This window comes from Pipistrellus hanaki, assembly GCF_964339955.1.
Source record: "Pipistrellus hanaki genome assembly, chromosome: 3".
In the NCBI taxonomy this organism is placed as follows: Eukaryota; Metazoa; Chordata; class Mammalia; order Chiroptera; family Vespertilionidae; genus Pipistrellus; species Pipistrellus hanaki.
Genome location: NC_140505.1, coordinates 148,657,868 through 148,673,954, shown reverse-complemented (window position 1 = coordinate 148,673,954; position 16,087 = coordinate 148,657,868). Strand labels below are relative to the sequence as shown.

At 36.8% G+C, this 16,087-nt stretch overlaps 1 protein-coding gene across 3 annotated transcripts in view; it reads right to left on the bottom strand.

The window, feature by feature from the left end:
* ADAMTS20 (ADAM metallopeptidase with thrombospondin type 1 motif 20) overlaps positions 1 to 16,087 on the bottom strand; it is a 163,782-nt gene that overhangs the window by 126,053 nt on the left and 21,642 nt on the right. For all 3 annotated transcript variants that reach the window (XR_014794408.1, XM_084876628.1, XM_084876629.1), the window contains exon 3: positions 12,435 to 12,597. Coding sequence is in view for 2 of the 3 variants with exons in the window: in XM_084876628.1 (XP_084732754.1) it covers positions 12,435 to 12,597 (163 nt within the window). In the remaining variant the exon portion in view is untranslated. The remainder of the gene's footprint in view (positions 1 to 12,434; positions 12,598 to 16,087) is intronic.

The window sequence follows — 16,087 nt, the reverse complement described above, 5'->3', positions numbered from 1 at the left end:
TCATGCACTGGAGAAGGGGGTCCCTCAGCCCGGCCTGCCCCCTCTCACAGTCCAGGAGCCCTCAGGGGTGAGAGGTGACCCAATGATCAGGGGAAGGCAACACCTCCATCACACCTCTGCTGCTGCCACTGCCAGCAGCACAAGCCTTGGCCAGTCCTGGTTACCTGAACCTCGGGCAGTCCTGGGCGGCTGGGCAGCCGACATCCAAGACTTTCCTATGCCTCAGGCTGGCCCTGGGCGGCTGGGGGGCTGAGAGGACTAGTGGACTCCACAGGCAGGCGCAAGGGGCTGGGCTGGTCATGCTGTGCCTGCTGTATGCGGGGCTGAGGGAACTGGGTGTCACCATCTTGTGGCTGTAGGGGCCACCATATTTGAGGGCATGACAGCAATTAGAATATTCCCTCCTTATTGACTGTAGGCGCTGCCATCTTTCAGGACAGGGGAGTCAATTAGCATATTCCCTCTTTATTGGCTACGGGTACTGCCATCTTTGAGGGCATAGCATTCAATTAGCATATTCCCTCCATATTGACTATGGGCACTACCATCTTTGTGAACAGTGTGAGAAAGGTCAATTAGCATATTCCCTCTTTATTAGATAGGATTTTTGATGAGCCTTCAGGGCAGTCCATTTCTAAAATATATCCATTTACTATTATTTAACAGAAAATATAACTCCCTTTGTTCTCCAGACTTTCACAAGGTTGTTCCTGAGCTAGAAGAGTTCCCACATTATCTGACAATCTGCCTCGTGGATGTGGAATAATTCCCAAAATGCTTTGAGGTCCTTTTAAGTACTAAGCACCCTCAAAATGCAAAGTCAGTTTCAAGTGGTTATTTACAAATATTGTAATCTCTCTATTTGCTCTATCAATTCCAGTTTAGGTATAAGACTATTTTTCCACACAAAGTAACTTGTTTAAACCAGCATGAGCATTTCCTATTATGTTATTAACAATGACTTCTGTTATTTTTATTGAATATTTTTAAAACTAAATTATAACTCATAAAAATCTAAAATGTAATCTAAGCTTAGACTCTAACTCAGTCTTTATTCTAATGTTCCTCCAGCCATTATAATTGACTCCTCCGGGCTCTATAATTCCTAAAACAGCTTTTGACTGAAAATAAAATTCTCATGAGAAATACTCATCTAACTATTAATATTTGCTTAAAAGATTTTTAAAAATAAGAAAAAAGCATTTTCCAAAATAAATTTAACATTGAAAAGCTTAGTTCTAATTACAAGCCCTCACTAAATGAATATAGAATGTTAAAAATAAAAATACTATGTTATCTTAGTAGTGCTTACATCTTTATTATGGAATCAGTTTTTGTCCACATTGCTTTTGTCAGCTTTTATCAAGGCCACTATTTTTTATTTTTTTTACAAAAGTGGGGGGAGGGGGGGAATCAAACTCTAAGATCACTGATAGATTGAACTTTTATTTTCAAGTGGGCATTTTGTTTTTTTATTTTATCCTACCACAGCACAGAATAAAACACCACCTTTTAAAAGAATGTTTTTGTCAATCTTACCACCATGTTCATCTAACATCCAGGCACATTTGTGTATATACAAAAGAAGTTGCAAACTACAGACTCACAGGTCAAACTGAGGGAGTTTTTTCCCTTCAGAGGTCTGGCTCTCTTCCAAGGAAGAAAAGCCCAAGGAAGCAGTCTGCTTGGGGGAGATCCAGAGGTCTGGATGTTCTCCCCAAGAAATAGTGTGTCTGTCGCCTGACCTGGCAATTTCTTTTTACAATGGACTCTTACTCGCAAGTGATGAAGTTCCCTAAGTGAGGAATATGGACCATCGTCATCCCTGGCATGTGTACTCATTGTGAGAGCAGCCCCGTCTGTCTCCGTGTCTTTAAATAGGGCTGCTTTTGAATGCTGCCATACTGAATCAGATTCTAATTGCAAATAATTAAAATCTTTGCTTCCTCTTCAGGAGGAAAGCATCACATGGCTAAGCAGGAGGGAGCCAGAGATTAACATTTACTTCACTAAGCATTTGCAATTAAGTTGTGTTTGCTAGACCAACCAGAGGAAAACTGTAAAATGAGCTATGTGGCTGATTAATGATCGAATACCTTACATAGAAAGTTTCACATTTTATTGCTCCTCATAAATATTTTGAGTTATTTTTCACTTCTGTCCTTTACCTGATGAGTAAATCTAAAAGACTATTGGGAGTATAAACTAAAAATGATAACATCCTTAAGCAGCCCATTTATTATTTTAATCAGTCTCTTAGAATAAGCACTAATTTTCTTTGCTCTTTTCCTATACAACCAGAGAAAAATTTAAACCAAATTCACTCATAAACATTGATATACAAATGGTGAGAACCCAAGGTGGACTTGCCATGTGAAAATCAATTGGCTGAACAAAGGGAAAAATACATGTTTACCTCAGTATATGCAGAGGGAAAGGGTTTTGATAAAATTCAATATCCATTCATAATAAAAATTATTAACCTAGTAATTTAGGGGAACTTCCTTAATCAACTAAAGGGCACCTAGGAAAAACTAACAGACATTGTTCATATCAGAAAAGGTTGAAAGCTTTCCCTTTAAAATTCATGATGAGGTAAGAATTTTCACTATTGTCATGTTTATTCACTGCTATTTTGGAATCTTAGCCAGTGCAATAAAGAAAAATAAATAAAATAATGAAAGATTGGAAGGGGAAAAATAACTGTCTACATGATGTTCACGTACAAAATCCAAAAGTATCAAATAGATAAACTATTAGAATATATGAGCAAAGTTGAACATAAGTTCGATATAAGAAAAATCCTTGTATCTGTATGTAGAAGTAATAATTCAAAAATGCAATCGATAAATATAAAAGCCTAAACGACTGAACAGCCAGTCGCTATGACACACACTGACCACCAAGGGGCAGATGCTCAACACAGAAGCTTCCCCCTGGTGGTCAGTGCACTCCCACAGGGGGAGCACCGCTACACTGATGGACCCGTCCTGGCGGCCCACCAGCCCGGAGCAGCCACTCACTTCCTCAGTAGTATGTAGGTCCACTCCAGAAAGCAGGCCAGGCAACGACAGACCAGTGCTGCTAGCATGATCCCAACAGTGTCGCCTGCCTCCTGGACGTCAGCTGAAGCCAAAGCCGCTTCCCCACCCTAGACATTCAAAAAGGAAGAAAGGATATAAAAGTGTCTGCAAGGTGGCTTCTGACAACAGGCTCGAAAATCAGCAGGATGGATTCAGATCCTGAGCTGGCAAAGGCATCTCACTGCCCACCCGGAAGGCCAATCACTTCCCGGCCTCCACCCTCCAACCCTCCTAGGGACCCCACCCATGCACGAATTCATGCACCAGGCATCTAGTTTTAAATAGCAAATCACTTACAATTAAAAACTGACTAAATGTTCAAAAAGAAATATAAATAATGTGTGAAATGAAGGCAAAATGGATAATATACCATATTTATGGATTAGAAGACAGATTATAAAGATGTCATTTCATCAAATTAATCTATTGATTCAATAAAATTCAGTCTTATCATCTTGCTTTTATGGAAACCAATAAGCTGATTCTAAAATTTATAGGTAAATGCAAAGGATCAAGAATAACCAAGACAAACTGATGGCTGCCAGATGGGAGTTGGTATTGTATACTGGGTGAAAAAAGTGAAGGAATTAAGAAGTTCAAATTAATAGTTACAAGATGGTTATGAGGATGTAAACTACAGCATAAAGAATATAGTCATTACTATTGTAATAACAATGTATGGTGCCAACTGAGCACTTCAATTATCATGGAGACCACTTTGGAAATTTTAAGGTCTAACCACTAAGCAATACACTTGAAATTAATATAAAATATTGAATATCAACTGTAATTTAAAAAAAGAATAACCAAGATAATCTTGAAGAACAAAGTCAAGGGCTGCTTCTACTACATTTCAAGACTTATAATAGTGCTATAATATTTAAGGCAGTTTTGGCACAATGAGTAAAAATAGGCCAGAGGAAGAAATAGCACTGTCTAAAACAGATCCACAGGCAGGGATACTTTTCTGAATAAGTGTTATATACGCTAAATATTTTTAATTCCTATGAAATATTTCAATTAACTGTTACAAATAAGGTTTCGTTGACTATGTTTTGATAGTTTTATGAAACTATTTTTGCTCCTCTGATTTTCCTTCTGGTTTTCTCTTTCCTTCTTGTTGTAGAATTTTCAATCAGTTGACTACCTGTAGCTCTAGGCAATGTCCACTCTACATTTTAGTTGTATTCCATTGAAATTGTTGTGTGCTGCTGCGGTTAGGTGTCTACCTGAGCAGCCATCTTGGATCCTCCCTGAAACTATTTTTGGATTTTGCAAAAGAAATAATCAAAGTTTGAAATTGATACATTGAGTTCTTATTTCAAACAAGTATTTTATTTCATTTTATTTAATGCTATATCTCAAAGTTTAATATATCACCTTTTTAAAATGAAGGTTTTTACAACAGGATTAGTCCCAATAAAGAGGCCTAAAGATAGTTCATCTAAAGGTCCTTTATAATCTTAGTTTTATAACTTTTATTCATACAAATATTCTTGAACCTATTCCAAACCACACAACATTAAGGTCATCAATCATTTCTAGTTTGCAAACTTTAATAATCAGCTCCAAATCATGGTCTTTGAATTTTCAATATCACCTAGATAATTAATTAGGCCTACCTTATTGAAAATCTTTCTTCACTAGGCTTTGTGGAATAAATTTCTCAATTGTCTTACAATACCCCTGGCCTCTACTTTTCAATCTCCTAATGCTCTCCTCATCTCTCCAACTACTAAATATTGACATGCCCCATAGTTAATCCTTGGATATTTTTCTCTTCTATATCTAATCCATTCCCTATAAAATCTCAAACAGCCTTCTATCTTTAAATATAATTTATATTCTAACTCCTACATTGTTATCTCAAGCTCAGGCTCCCATAATGACCTTCCAACTCATGTATTCTATTGTCTACTTGACATTTCCTCCCTTTAGATTTCTAATTGGCACCTCAAACTTAAAATGTCCAAAACGTACTCCTGATACTCCATCCTAAGCTTGTGGTTCCCACAGACTTCCCAATCTCAATAAATGACAACTCCATCTTTCCAGTTGCCCTGGGAGGAAAGGGAGAACCACCTTTGAATACTCTGTGACAACTCTCCTACTCTCAACCTCAACCCTCGCCCTCACCCACCGACCTATTAGTTTGACCATCAAAATGGACAGTGTCAGTCCACTTCTCACTAACTTCATGGCTACCACCCTGATTCAAGACCCCATCATTTCTCAACATGATTATTTCAGTATCCTCCTAACTCTCTTTGCTTATGCTTTTGTTCTACTAGTCTTTTCTTTATCCAACAAAATAAATAATCCCTTTAAAACATAAGCCCTTCACCCAGATGGTATGGTCCAGTGGTTGAGCATCAAGAACCAACAAGTCATGTTTGGATTCCCAGTCAGGACACATGCAGGAGGCAGCCAATCAATGATTCTCTCTCTTTTTCTCTCCGTTCCTCTCTGAAATCAATAAATATATATATATATTTTAAAAGGATGTGCCTTTTATTTCTTCTTCTTCTCTAATCACAATAGCTAGTACTTCCAGCACTATGACAAACAGGAGTGGTGACAGTGGGCATCCCTATCTTGTTTCTGTTCTTAGGGGAAATTATTTTAGTTTTTGCCCATTGAGAATGATGTTGGCTATGGGTTTGTCATATGCGGCTTTTATTATGTTGAGGTATGATCCTTCTATTCCCACCTAGTTGAGAGTTTTTATCAAGAAAGGGTGTTGGCTTTTGCCAAATGCTTTTTCTGCATCAATTGATATGACTATGTGATTTTTATCTCTCAATTTGTTTATGTGATGTATCACGTTTATTGATTTGTGAATATTGTACCATCCTTACATCCCTGGGATAAATCCTATTTGGTCATAGTGTACGAACTTTCTGATGTATTGCTGGATCCGATTTGCTAGAATTTTACTGAGGATTTTGGCATCTATGTTCATGAGGGATATTGGCCTGTAATTCTCTTTCATTGTGTTGTCTTTATCTGGTTTTGGTATTAGGGTGATGCTGGCTTCATAGGAGTTTGGAAGTGTTCCTTCCTCTTGGATTTTTTGGAATAGTTGTAGGAGGATAGGTTTTAGCTCTTCCTTGAATGTTTGGTTAAACTCCCCTGTGAAGCTCTCTGGCCCCGGGCTTTTGTTTGCTGGAAGCTTTTTAATGACTACTTCAATTTATTCCAAAGTTATTGGCCTATTGTGATTTTCAGATTCTTCCTGATTGAGTTTGGAAGGTTGTACTTTTCTAGGAATATGTCCATTTCCTCCAGGTTGTCCAGCATGTTAAATAGAGTTGTTCATAATATTTTTTAGCAATCCTTTGTATTTCTGTGGGTTCTGTTGTTATTTTTCCTCTTTCATTTCTGATTTTGTTTGTTTGGGTCTTCTCTCCTTGCTTCTTGGTGAGCCTGGCAAGAGGTTCATCAATCTTGTTTATCCTTTCAAAGAACCAACTCTTGGTTTTGTTGATCTTTTGTATTGCTTTGTGTGTGTGTGTGTGTGTGTGTGTGTTGTTTATCACAGCTTCAATCTTTATTATTTCCTTCCTTCTGCTTACACTGGGCTATTCTTGTTGCTATCTTTCTAACTCTTTGAGTTGTAGAGTTAGATAATTTATTGCTATTGTTTCTTGTTTTTTTGCAGTAGGCTTGGAGAGCTATGAACTTCCCTCTCAAGACTATTTTTGCAATGTCCCATAGATTTTGGATTATTGTGTTTTCATTGTCATTTGTTGCCATGATGTTTTGTATTTCTTCTTTGATCTCTCTGGTAACCCAGCCATTGTTTAATAGCATGCTATTTAGTCTCCAGGTTGATTTGGGGATTGTTTTTATTGTAGTTGATTTCCCGTTTTATGCCATTGTGATCTGAAAAGACACTTGATATGATTTCTATCTTTTTGAATTTGAAGAGACTTTGTCTGCGTCCTAATATGTGATCTATCCTTGAAAATGTTCCATGTGCACTGGAGAAGAATGTATATTCTGTAGCTTTGGGTGATTTGTTCTAAAGATGTCAATTAAGTCCATCTGATCTAGTGTATCATTTAGGATTGCTGTTTCTTTGCTCGTTTTTAGTTTAGTTGATTTATCCAGTGGTGTCAGTGGGGTATTAAATCCCCTACTATGACTGTATTGTTATCAATTTCTCCCTTGATATCTTCTGGAAGTTGTTTTATGTATTTGGGTAATCTTGTATTGGGTGCATATGTGATTACCAGAGTTATATCTTCTTGTTGAATTGCTCCCTTTGTATTATGTAGTGGCCTTCCTTATCTCTTGTTATGGCCTTTACATTGTGGTCTATTTTATTAGATATAAGTATTGCAACCCAGCTTTTTTCTCATTTCCATTTGCACAATAAATGTTTTTTTCCATTCCTTCACTCTCAGTCTGTGTGAATCCTTTGTTCTGAGGTGGGTCTCTTGCAGACAGCAAATGCATGGGTCATGGTTTCTTATCCATTCAGCTACCCTATGTTTTTTAATTGGTGCATTTAATCCATCTGCATTTAATGTTATTATTGATAAGTACATGTTTGTTATCATGTTTTTCCTTAATGTTTGTGTTTCTTCTTGCCTTTTTCTTCTTTTTACAGCAGTCCCTTTAACATTTCTTGCATTGCTGGCTTGGTAGTGATAAATTCTCTTAGCCCTTTTTTGTCTTTGAAGCTCCTGATTCCACCTTCAATTTTGAATGATAGCCTTGCTGGGTATAGTATTCTTGGGTTCAGTCCCTTGCTTTACATCACTTTGTAAATTTCATTCCATTCCCTCTGGCCTGGAGTGTTTCAGTTGAGAAATCTGTTGATATTCTAATAGGAGAACCCTTATAGGTAACTTCCTGTCTCTCTCTGGCAGCCTTTAAGATTCTTACTTTGTTGTTGGTGTTTGCCAATTTAATTATGATGTGTCTTGGTGTCAGTCTTTTGGGGATCATCTTGTTTGGGACTCTATGTGCTTCTAGGACTTATCTGGGGGGTTTTCTTGCCAATATCAGGGAAATTTTCTGTCATTATTTCTTTAAACAGGTTTTCTATTCCTTGTTTCTCTTCCTCTCATTCTGGGATCCCTATTATGTGGATGTTGTTTCATTTTGTGTTGTCCCAAAGCTCCTTTAGGCTCTCCTCTTGTTTTTTAAGTCTTCTTTCTAGTTGCTGCTATGTTTGTGTGTTTTTTCCTACTTGTCTTCTAATTCACTGATGCAGTCCTCAGCCTCTTCTAGTCTACTGGTTGAGCCTTACATTGTGTTCTTTATTGCAGAAATGTCATTCTTCATCTCCTCTTGGTTCCTTTTTATGTTGGCGACATTTACATTCAGTTCCTTATAATTCTCATTGAGATGTGTGTATTTGTCATCCAGCCGTTTGCGCATCCTTAGAACCATTACTCTGAATTTTTTCTCTGGTATGTTGTGAGCCTCAGTTTCATTTAACTCCCTTTCTGGTGGTTCCTCTTTTTCTTTCCTTTGGGGATTGCTTGTTTGTCTTCTCCTGTTTTCCTGTAATGTTTTTATTGTAGATCCTATTGCTTTGCTACCCAGGTTTTTTTGGGGGATGGTACTACTGGTGTAATCTCTCAAGTTTCTTGGGCTTGGTAATCTAGCGTAACTCCATACTTGAGCTATTTGGGTTCTCAAGATGTAGGCCTGGAAGCTGGAGAAACACAACTGCAGTGTCTAGAAGTCAGCAGCCATGGAGCGGGTGTACCAAATTTTCTGTCTTGCACCCTTGATTGAAATCACACGTGCCCAGCGGGGACTCACAGTGGCACCCAGGAATCATCTTTAGGGGTGATGGGGCTTAGGAGGCCTACACTCTGGAAAGGCGTGACTCTGGTTCCCAGAGTTCTTTAGTTGTGGGGTAGACAGACTCAGCTTTTGCTGCTGCACTTGTGGTGGCTAGGAGCTCGCTCCAAGTGGCGGCTTACAGGGGCACCCACAGTACGATTGCCAGCGAGGCACACTAAAGCACTCTGACGGGCCCTGTCAGTGTAATTGCGTAATTGAGGCATTTCTGGGCAGGTATCCAGGATGATTTAATTTAGAATATCTACTGCCAGGGGAGAGTGTACCCATTTGTTCAAGATCACATCCAGGGAGAGCTCACAGTGGCTCCCACAAACACCCTGTGGATGGATGGGTTCATGGTGCCTGCCTGTTGGAAATACGGTGCGTTTGCTGGTGCAGAGCTCTGATGTAGTATGAGCGGCCCTGGCACTGAGGTTGAGCAGCTGGTGTGGCTGTGGGCAATTATTCAGGAAGAGGGAAGTCAGAATTTCTACTGCCGGGCAAAGCTGGAAACAAAGTGTATCAGAGAAGCCAAAAAAAAGGAAAATTGCCTTAAAATGAAGTAACAGTAAGAGATATTGCTTTTGGCAAGTAGGTCATAAGTGATCTTTGAGAGAGTAGTTTAACAAAGGGTGGGCAAAAGAAGGAAATCTCTAGAGTCATGTCTATATGTATTTAAAAGCTTGAACTGACTCTTAAAATCACCAGTAACAAGTCAATAGTTGAAAATATTGGCCATGGTTGTGGCCATATTTATAATCCCCTGTCTCCAGATTAATTTATGGCACCTCTTTCTCTCCCCACAGTTTTTTTTTTTTTTTTTTTTTTTAATGTTTTTACATGTCAGGGACCTTAGAAATCATTAAATAAGAGATTGCAAATTGGTATTTAACAAGCCAAATTCAGCTCTCAGGTTTCAAACTTTCCCCCTCCCACACATATTTTTAACTTCTCTATAAAATTCAAAGTTCTGGTAAAACTGATCCCACATTCCCAATGCACCTTTGGCAAGCATACATATTCCGTTGACCTGTGGCTACCAAGCATACACTTCACTCATTTCTGGTAACTGCCTGGTTCCAGTAGCTGTGAGGTATTTAAGTTAAAAACCCATAAACTTGCCATTTATATAGGAAACATTAAATCCATTAACCATCCACTACTTATGCTTATTAAGACAGAAGAGTTAAGGTCAGTATTTTCAGGGCTCCCCTTCCCTTGGGTTTTAATTTTGTTAGTGTGTGTGGGTTTTTTGTTCACTTTCTAGGTTGTGTGTGCGTGTTACCATTTCTACTGGATATTACTTAGAACATGTCTGATGTCTACTTGGGAGCCTGGCAACCTCAAAGGTAGGTATGGCTACTGAATATTAACTAGTAATGGCCTCACGGCACATGGTGAAATCTGATGTTGAAAATAATTTGAACTAATTTTGTAACTCATAGTGAGGCTACTATGAGTTACAAAATATTAGGGTCACAATAAATTAAAACCATTAGCCCTGGCATGGTAGCTCAGTTGGTTAGAGCATTTTCCTGATATGCCAAGGTTACAGGTTCCATCTCCAATCAGGGCACATACAAGAAGCAACCAAATCAATGCATGAATAAGTGGAATAACAAATTGATGTTTCTCTCTCTCTCTCTCAAATCAATAAATAAAAATTTTTAAAAAATTTAAACCATCAATAGAAATATTTTTAAATGACTTTTCTTTTTCCACTTAATCCTTTTGATTCATATGTTAATTTTTAAGCACGTTATTTAAAAAATTCTTCTGAATAAAGGTTCACCTAAGGAATATATAAGATTCTGCAAGTATTTCTGACCAAGACATGTGAATTGGGGGGGAAAACCCTTTAATAATATTTTACTAAATACATTCAAAACTCTATTTTTATGAACAAAATGGTGATAAGCAGCTAATTACTTAGACCATTACTTGATTGCCTTTTTTTAGTGATTAAAAATATGTATGTTAATTGTACCCAAAAATGGAGGCAACTTAAGAATCTAGAAGAAGCTTACTACCTTTAACATTTTAGTTGACAAATGTTGCGGGAAAATATATTGTGAATAAAAGAAAACTAAATCTGATAGCTTTCTATTTGCTTTTTATTTGTAGTTTTTATAATAAATCTTTAGTATAAAATTTTTTTAAACCGAAGAGCCTGGCCTCTCTTGAACCATTTCTGATAATGAACACTGACTGTGAATGCAAAACCCTGCATATCATTAGGTGAAACATTTATGCATTCAGAGTGTCTACTTGGTGGTTTTCTTCTTAAGGAGCTAAACAGTTCGTTAAACAAGCTGCTCCTGAATGGTAGATCAGAACAAGCATACGCTGCCTTCTGTAGAACTCTATTGTGAGGCTGGGCCCATTTGTGTTTTCTTTGAAACCATGAAAATGAAACCCTTATGCTCATATTAAAAGCATAAGAAAGGCATCTATTATGTCAATAGATTTAAAACACGGCCTGAGACACAGTGAGAACCACTCCAAAATGGCCCTCTTATTATAGCAAAGGTTAAGAAGTGCACTCCCAGGAAAACCTTCAAAGGCCTACATGTCATTATATCCCCAAACAGATGGTATCTCAGTACTTGGAACTATAGTTTATGGACACCTACAATCTCAAATAAATCCTTTCTAATCCGACCCTTTTGTCTAGATTTCGTACTTTGATGATAACCGCAGGTGTCTTTCTCCATTCTTCATAGAATGATAGACAATGATATGGTGAAGATTCATGTTCATATGTGGACACAACTCTTAAAATGACTCCTATGCAACATACAAGTAATTTACAATACCAGCAACAGATTCACACTTTAAAGATATCTATGATTCTTCGGTTCTAATTTACTACAAGTCTTCAATAGTCTGAATTTTAGAGGACAAATGATGAAAACCTAGCTCTTGCATATATTGCTAAAGTATAAATAAATTGATAAAAACCACTTTGCAAAACTCTGAAAAAACTCTCAAACACAGGAAATGAGGACAAGAACATCATAGCAACGTTGTTTATAACAATGAAAAACTGCGAACATTCCAGAAGTTCAATGGGAAAATGAACATATGAATCATAATAGAATCAAATACTGTACAGCAATGGAAATGAGTGATGTAGATAAAACTCAGCCACCAGATGAGCAAATGGATAAGTCACAGAAAACTATATACATCTTCTTTACATAAACTTAAAAGCCTGCAAAACTGAACATGTGATTATTATTTAATTCACTTTTAACTATCTAAAATTCTGCTAGAAAAACTAAATCATACTCACCTAACACATTGAAGTAAAAACTTTATATAGTTAGTTGCTACGTACCTCATATACAAAATACTTTTTTGAATTTAAATTCAGTCCGCCACAACAAAGCTTATCACAGACATTAAATGATTTCTAGTGGGTCAAGAAAATGTATTTAAAATATCATATACTTCAATATTTAAAGAAAATATGCAAACTCTAAATTATAAAAAGATTTAAATAGTATCATAATTTAACCCAAATATTTTTACTTCATAGTTTACCTGAAACGTCACAAGGCTTATGAGGATGCAGAAAATAGTTCTTCTTTAACTCCTGTCTGTATATAAGATGTGGCTTGTTATGATCATCTTCATGTTCACTCCCATCTGCCTTCATTATAGGCTCTAAGAAATATTCACCATCATGTGCTTTAAATGTTCCCATCTGAAAATTTAAAAAAATAAAATAAGAATTAATTATTTTTATCATCACTAAGAGAAAATATTACATGTGCCATGGGTTAAAATTAACACATACACAGAAGCAAGACAGCCAGGAGTCTCCGTCTGTTTACTGAATGTCATCAACTGAACATAAAGTTTCTGTTCTGTGGCTCACCTTTTTCTCTCAACTCATATGTATAAAGTGATGAACACTGGACAGTATTCCAATGGCAGAGTTTAGATGATAGGAATTCCAGACATAAACAATGGCACAGGCAGCAGCATCAAAATGGTAAAAAAAAAAAAAAAAAAAAAAAAAAAAAAAAATAGTCTAGCACATTCTAGGAATAAGAAAACCTGTTTGGCTTGGTCTATGTACAGTAGTAGTATGAGACAAGATGTAAAAGGTAGGCTGGGGTCAGAAGAAAAAAAAGACGTTAAATGTAATGCTAATAGATTTGAATTTGTAAGCAATGAGGAGACATTGAAATTTTCACAAAAATCTGTCTTCTGAATTTCAGAATCCAATATCCAACATACTATTTCATATCTCCACTTAGATAGCTAGTAGCATTCACAACCTTTACATGTCCAAAACCAAACTCTTAATTTCTGGTTCAAACATGCTGCTTCTAAAACTCTCTTTTTCAGTAAATGGTAACATTATTATTCAGATTTCCCAGGACAAAATTCCTAAGAGAAATATCAAGGATGACTCTCTCTTTCACATCGCACCTTCACTCCACCTTCAAGATCCTGACTGCTCAACCTTTAAACTGAAATCCAGCTTATTCCTCCCCAATTTTACCACTACATCTATGATCTCTTTCTCTAACTAAACCAATAGCCCTTTATAGTCTAGTCTCCACAGAAGAGTCTCAGTAATTTCTCTTAAGTCTTTATCATGTCACTCTAAAAAAACAAAAAACAGTCTAGTGAGTTTTCATGTCACTCAGTAAAATTCAAAGTTCTTTCAATGATCTACAATATCCTGTGTGATTTGTCCACCCCTTTTCACCAACCATCCCTTAAAGTACACAGATGACTAATAGTCTGACTTCTCTTGCTTGCATCTTGGCTCATCCTAGTGTCTTTGCTATTCCTCAAACATGACAAGTATACTTTCCTCTGTATTTACTAATCTGCCTCTCAATGTTTCCCTGATGGCTCTTACTATATGTCTCTACTCAACATTCATCACCCTATATAAAATGGCACTCAAACTCCTACTTTATCTCTTTTATCCAGTTTCATGTTTCTTCATAGCACTTATCACTAGTGGATATATTTTTATTTATGTTCATTTATTCCTTGTCTGATACTATCCACTAAAATATAAACTCCATGAGAGCAGAGCTTTGCCTGCACTCTTTTCTGCATGACTCTCATGCCGGCCGTGTACCAGATATTGGATAACATATTAAATGAATGAGTAAGACTGTAAGGTATGCAATGTAATCTAGTAACATGAAGTGTTATATATGGTAGCAAAAAAAAAAAAAATACTAGCAATTATAAGGCAGAGACTATAGCCCAAAAGAGAGGTAACAAACCTTGAATAACAGTGATAGTGACAGGAGTTGGAACAAAAAAGGTACAAGATACCAATGCCTGAGGAAAGCAGAAAACCACGGAGAAAAAGAGTTTATGATAAAGACAATTTCCTGGGAAAATATAATTTACCAAAATAACTCCAGAAATGTTAAAAATCTCAACAGACCCCTTTTCTACTAAACAATGGAAAAAGTTATCAGAGTTACACCATGAAATCTCCTGGCCTTGATGGTTTCACAGAGAAATTCGAACAAACCTTGAAAGAGCAAATAATTCCACTATTATTTCAACTGTTCCAAAATATTTAAAAAATAAAACTTTCAAGTTAATTTTATGAAGTTAGTGTAAACTTACAGCAAAACATGATAAAGATGGCAGCAAAATTAAAAAAATATATAGTTAAGATAAGCTCATATATGAATATTAAGATAAAAATCTTAAATAGTATTAGCAAACAAAATTCACCAACACATGGAAAGAAAATTACATCACAAGATAGAATTTATCATAAGAATGTAAGTATGATTTAATATTGGACATCTATTAATATAATTAATTCTAATTGTTTATATGAATAGAAAAAAATCATTAAGGCATTTATTATAATAATAGTTAACTCCAATATGTCCAGAAGAAATCATTTATACATATTTTGCATCTATTTTCAGCGAGTAATAACTCTTTGGGGTAAAATATATTATTGTCCTCACTTTAAAGGTGAAATAAATTAAGAGCAGAGGTTATGTAACTTGCTTACATCTTTTTTCCAGTAAGTGACAACACCAAGATATGAACCCACATAGCCTGGCTCCACAATTCATGCCTTAATCCATTACACTGGACTAGTTATCATATTCCAATTTTTATAAACCCTGCAAAATAGTTGACAAATATTTAAAGAACACCTATACTGTGTGCTTGGTACAGTTCTAGAGACTATATACGCAGAGGTGACCATGACAAATATCTCTGCCTTCAAGAATTTAAACTTATATAGGAAAAGATAAACAATAAGTAAAAATATAACGTGCCAGGTGATAGCAGGTGCAATGGAGAAAATAATTATTTGGAGATGAAGAAGATTTGATTTTGGATGGATGATAGGCCCACAATGCAGTATATATATATATATGATATTTCATAGAATTGTATACTTGAAACCTATATAATCTTATTAACCACTAGAGGCCCAGTGCATGGATTCGTGCACCAGTGGGGTCCCTTGGCCAGGCCTGTGGGGATCTGGCTGAAACCAGCTATCTGATATCCTCTGAAGGGCCCCAGAATGCACAAAGGCACAGGCCAGGCCAAGGAGCCCCACTGGTGCCCGAATCCATGCACCGGGCCTTTAGTATGCATAGAAGATCTTTGGTTAACCTCTTCCCACCCTCCTCCCTCCCCCTTCCTCTCTGAGATTCATTAGTCTGTTCCATGTTTCCATACCTGTGGTTTCTGCTCCTGTATTGAGCACCTGCCCCCTGGGTGGTCAGTGCACATCATAACTACTGGTCAGTTGGTTGCTTGGCCAGTTGCTTGGGCATATATATATTTTTTTTTCACCCCAATAAATGTAATTAAAAATTTTTTAAAGAAAAATTAAGGCAAGGAAACAGAATGATAGAGGGTTCTGTGGGGAGGCTGAGACTAGAATAATGAGGAAGTAGCCATGGAAAACTTTGGTAGAACATTCCAAACAAAAGGAGCAGGGACTGAAAGGCCCAGTGATGGGGAAAAACTTGGCAGGTTCAAGTGACAGAGAGAACAGTGAGGCAAAAGCTGTGCCAACAAGCGGACATGCAGTAGCAGCAGGTAGACAGACAGGCTATGGTTGCACTCGCTATGCTTGACATCAAAAAGCACTCATCACACTTCAGAACATACAGACATACATTTATCTGCATCTAAAACCTTGCAATTTTTCACACAGAAAAGCGTAT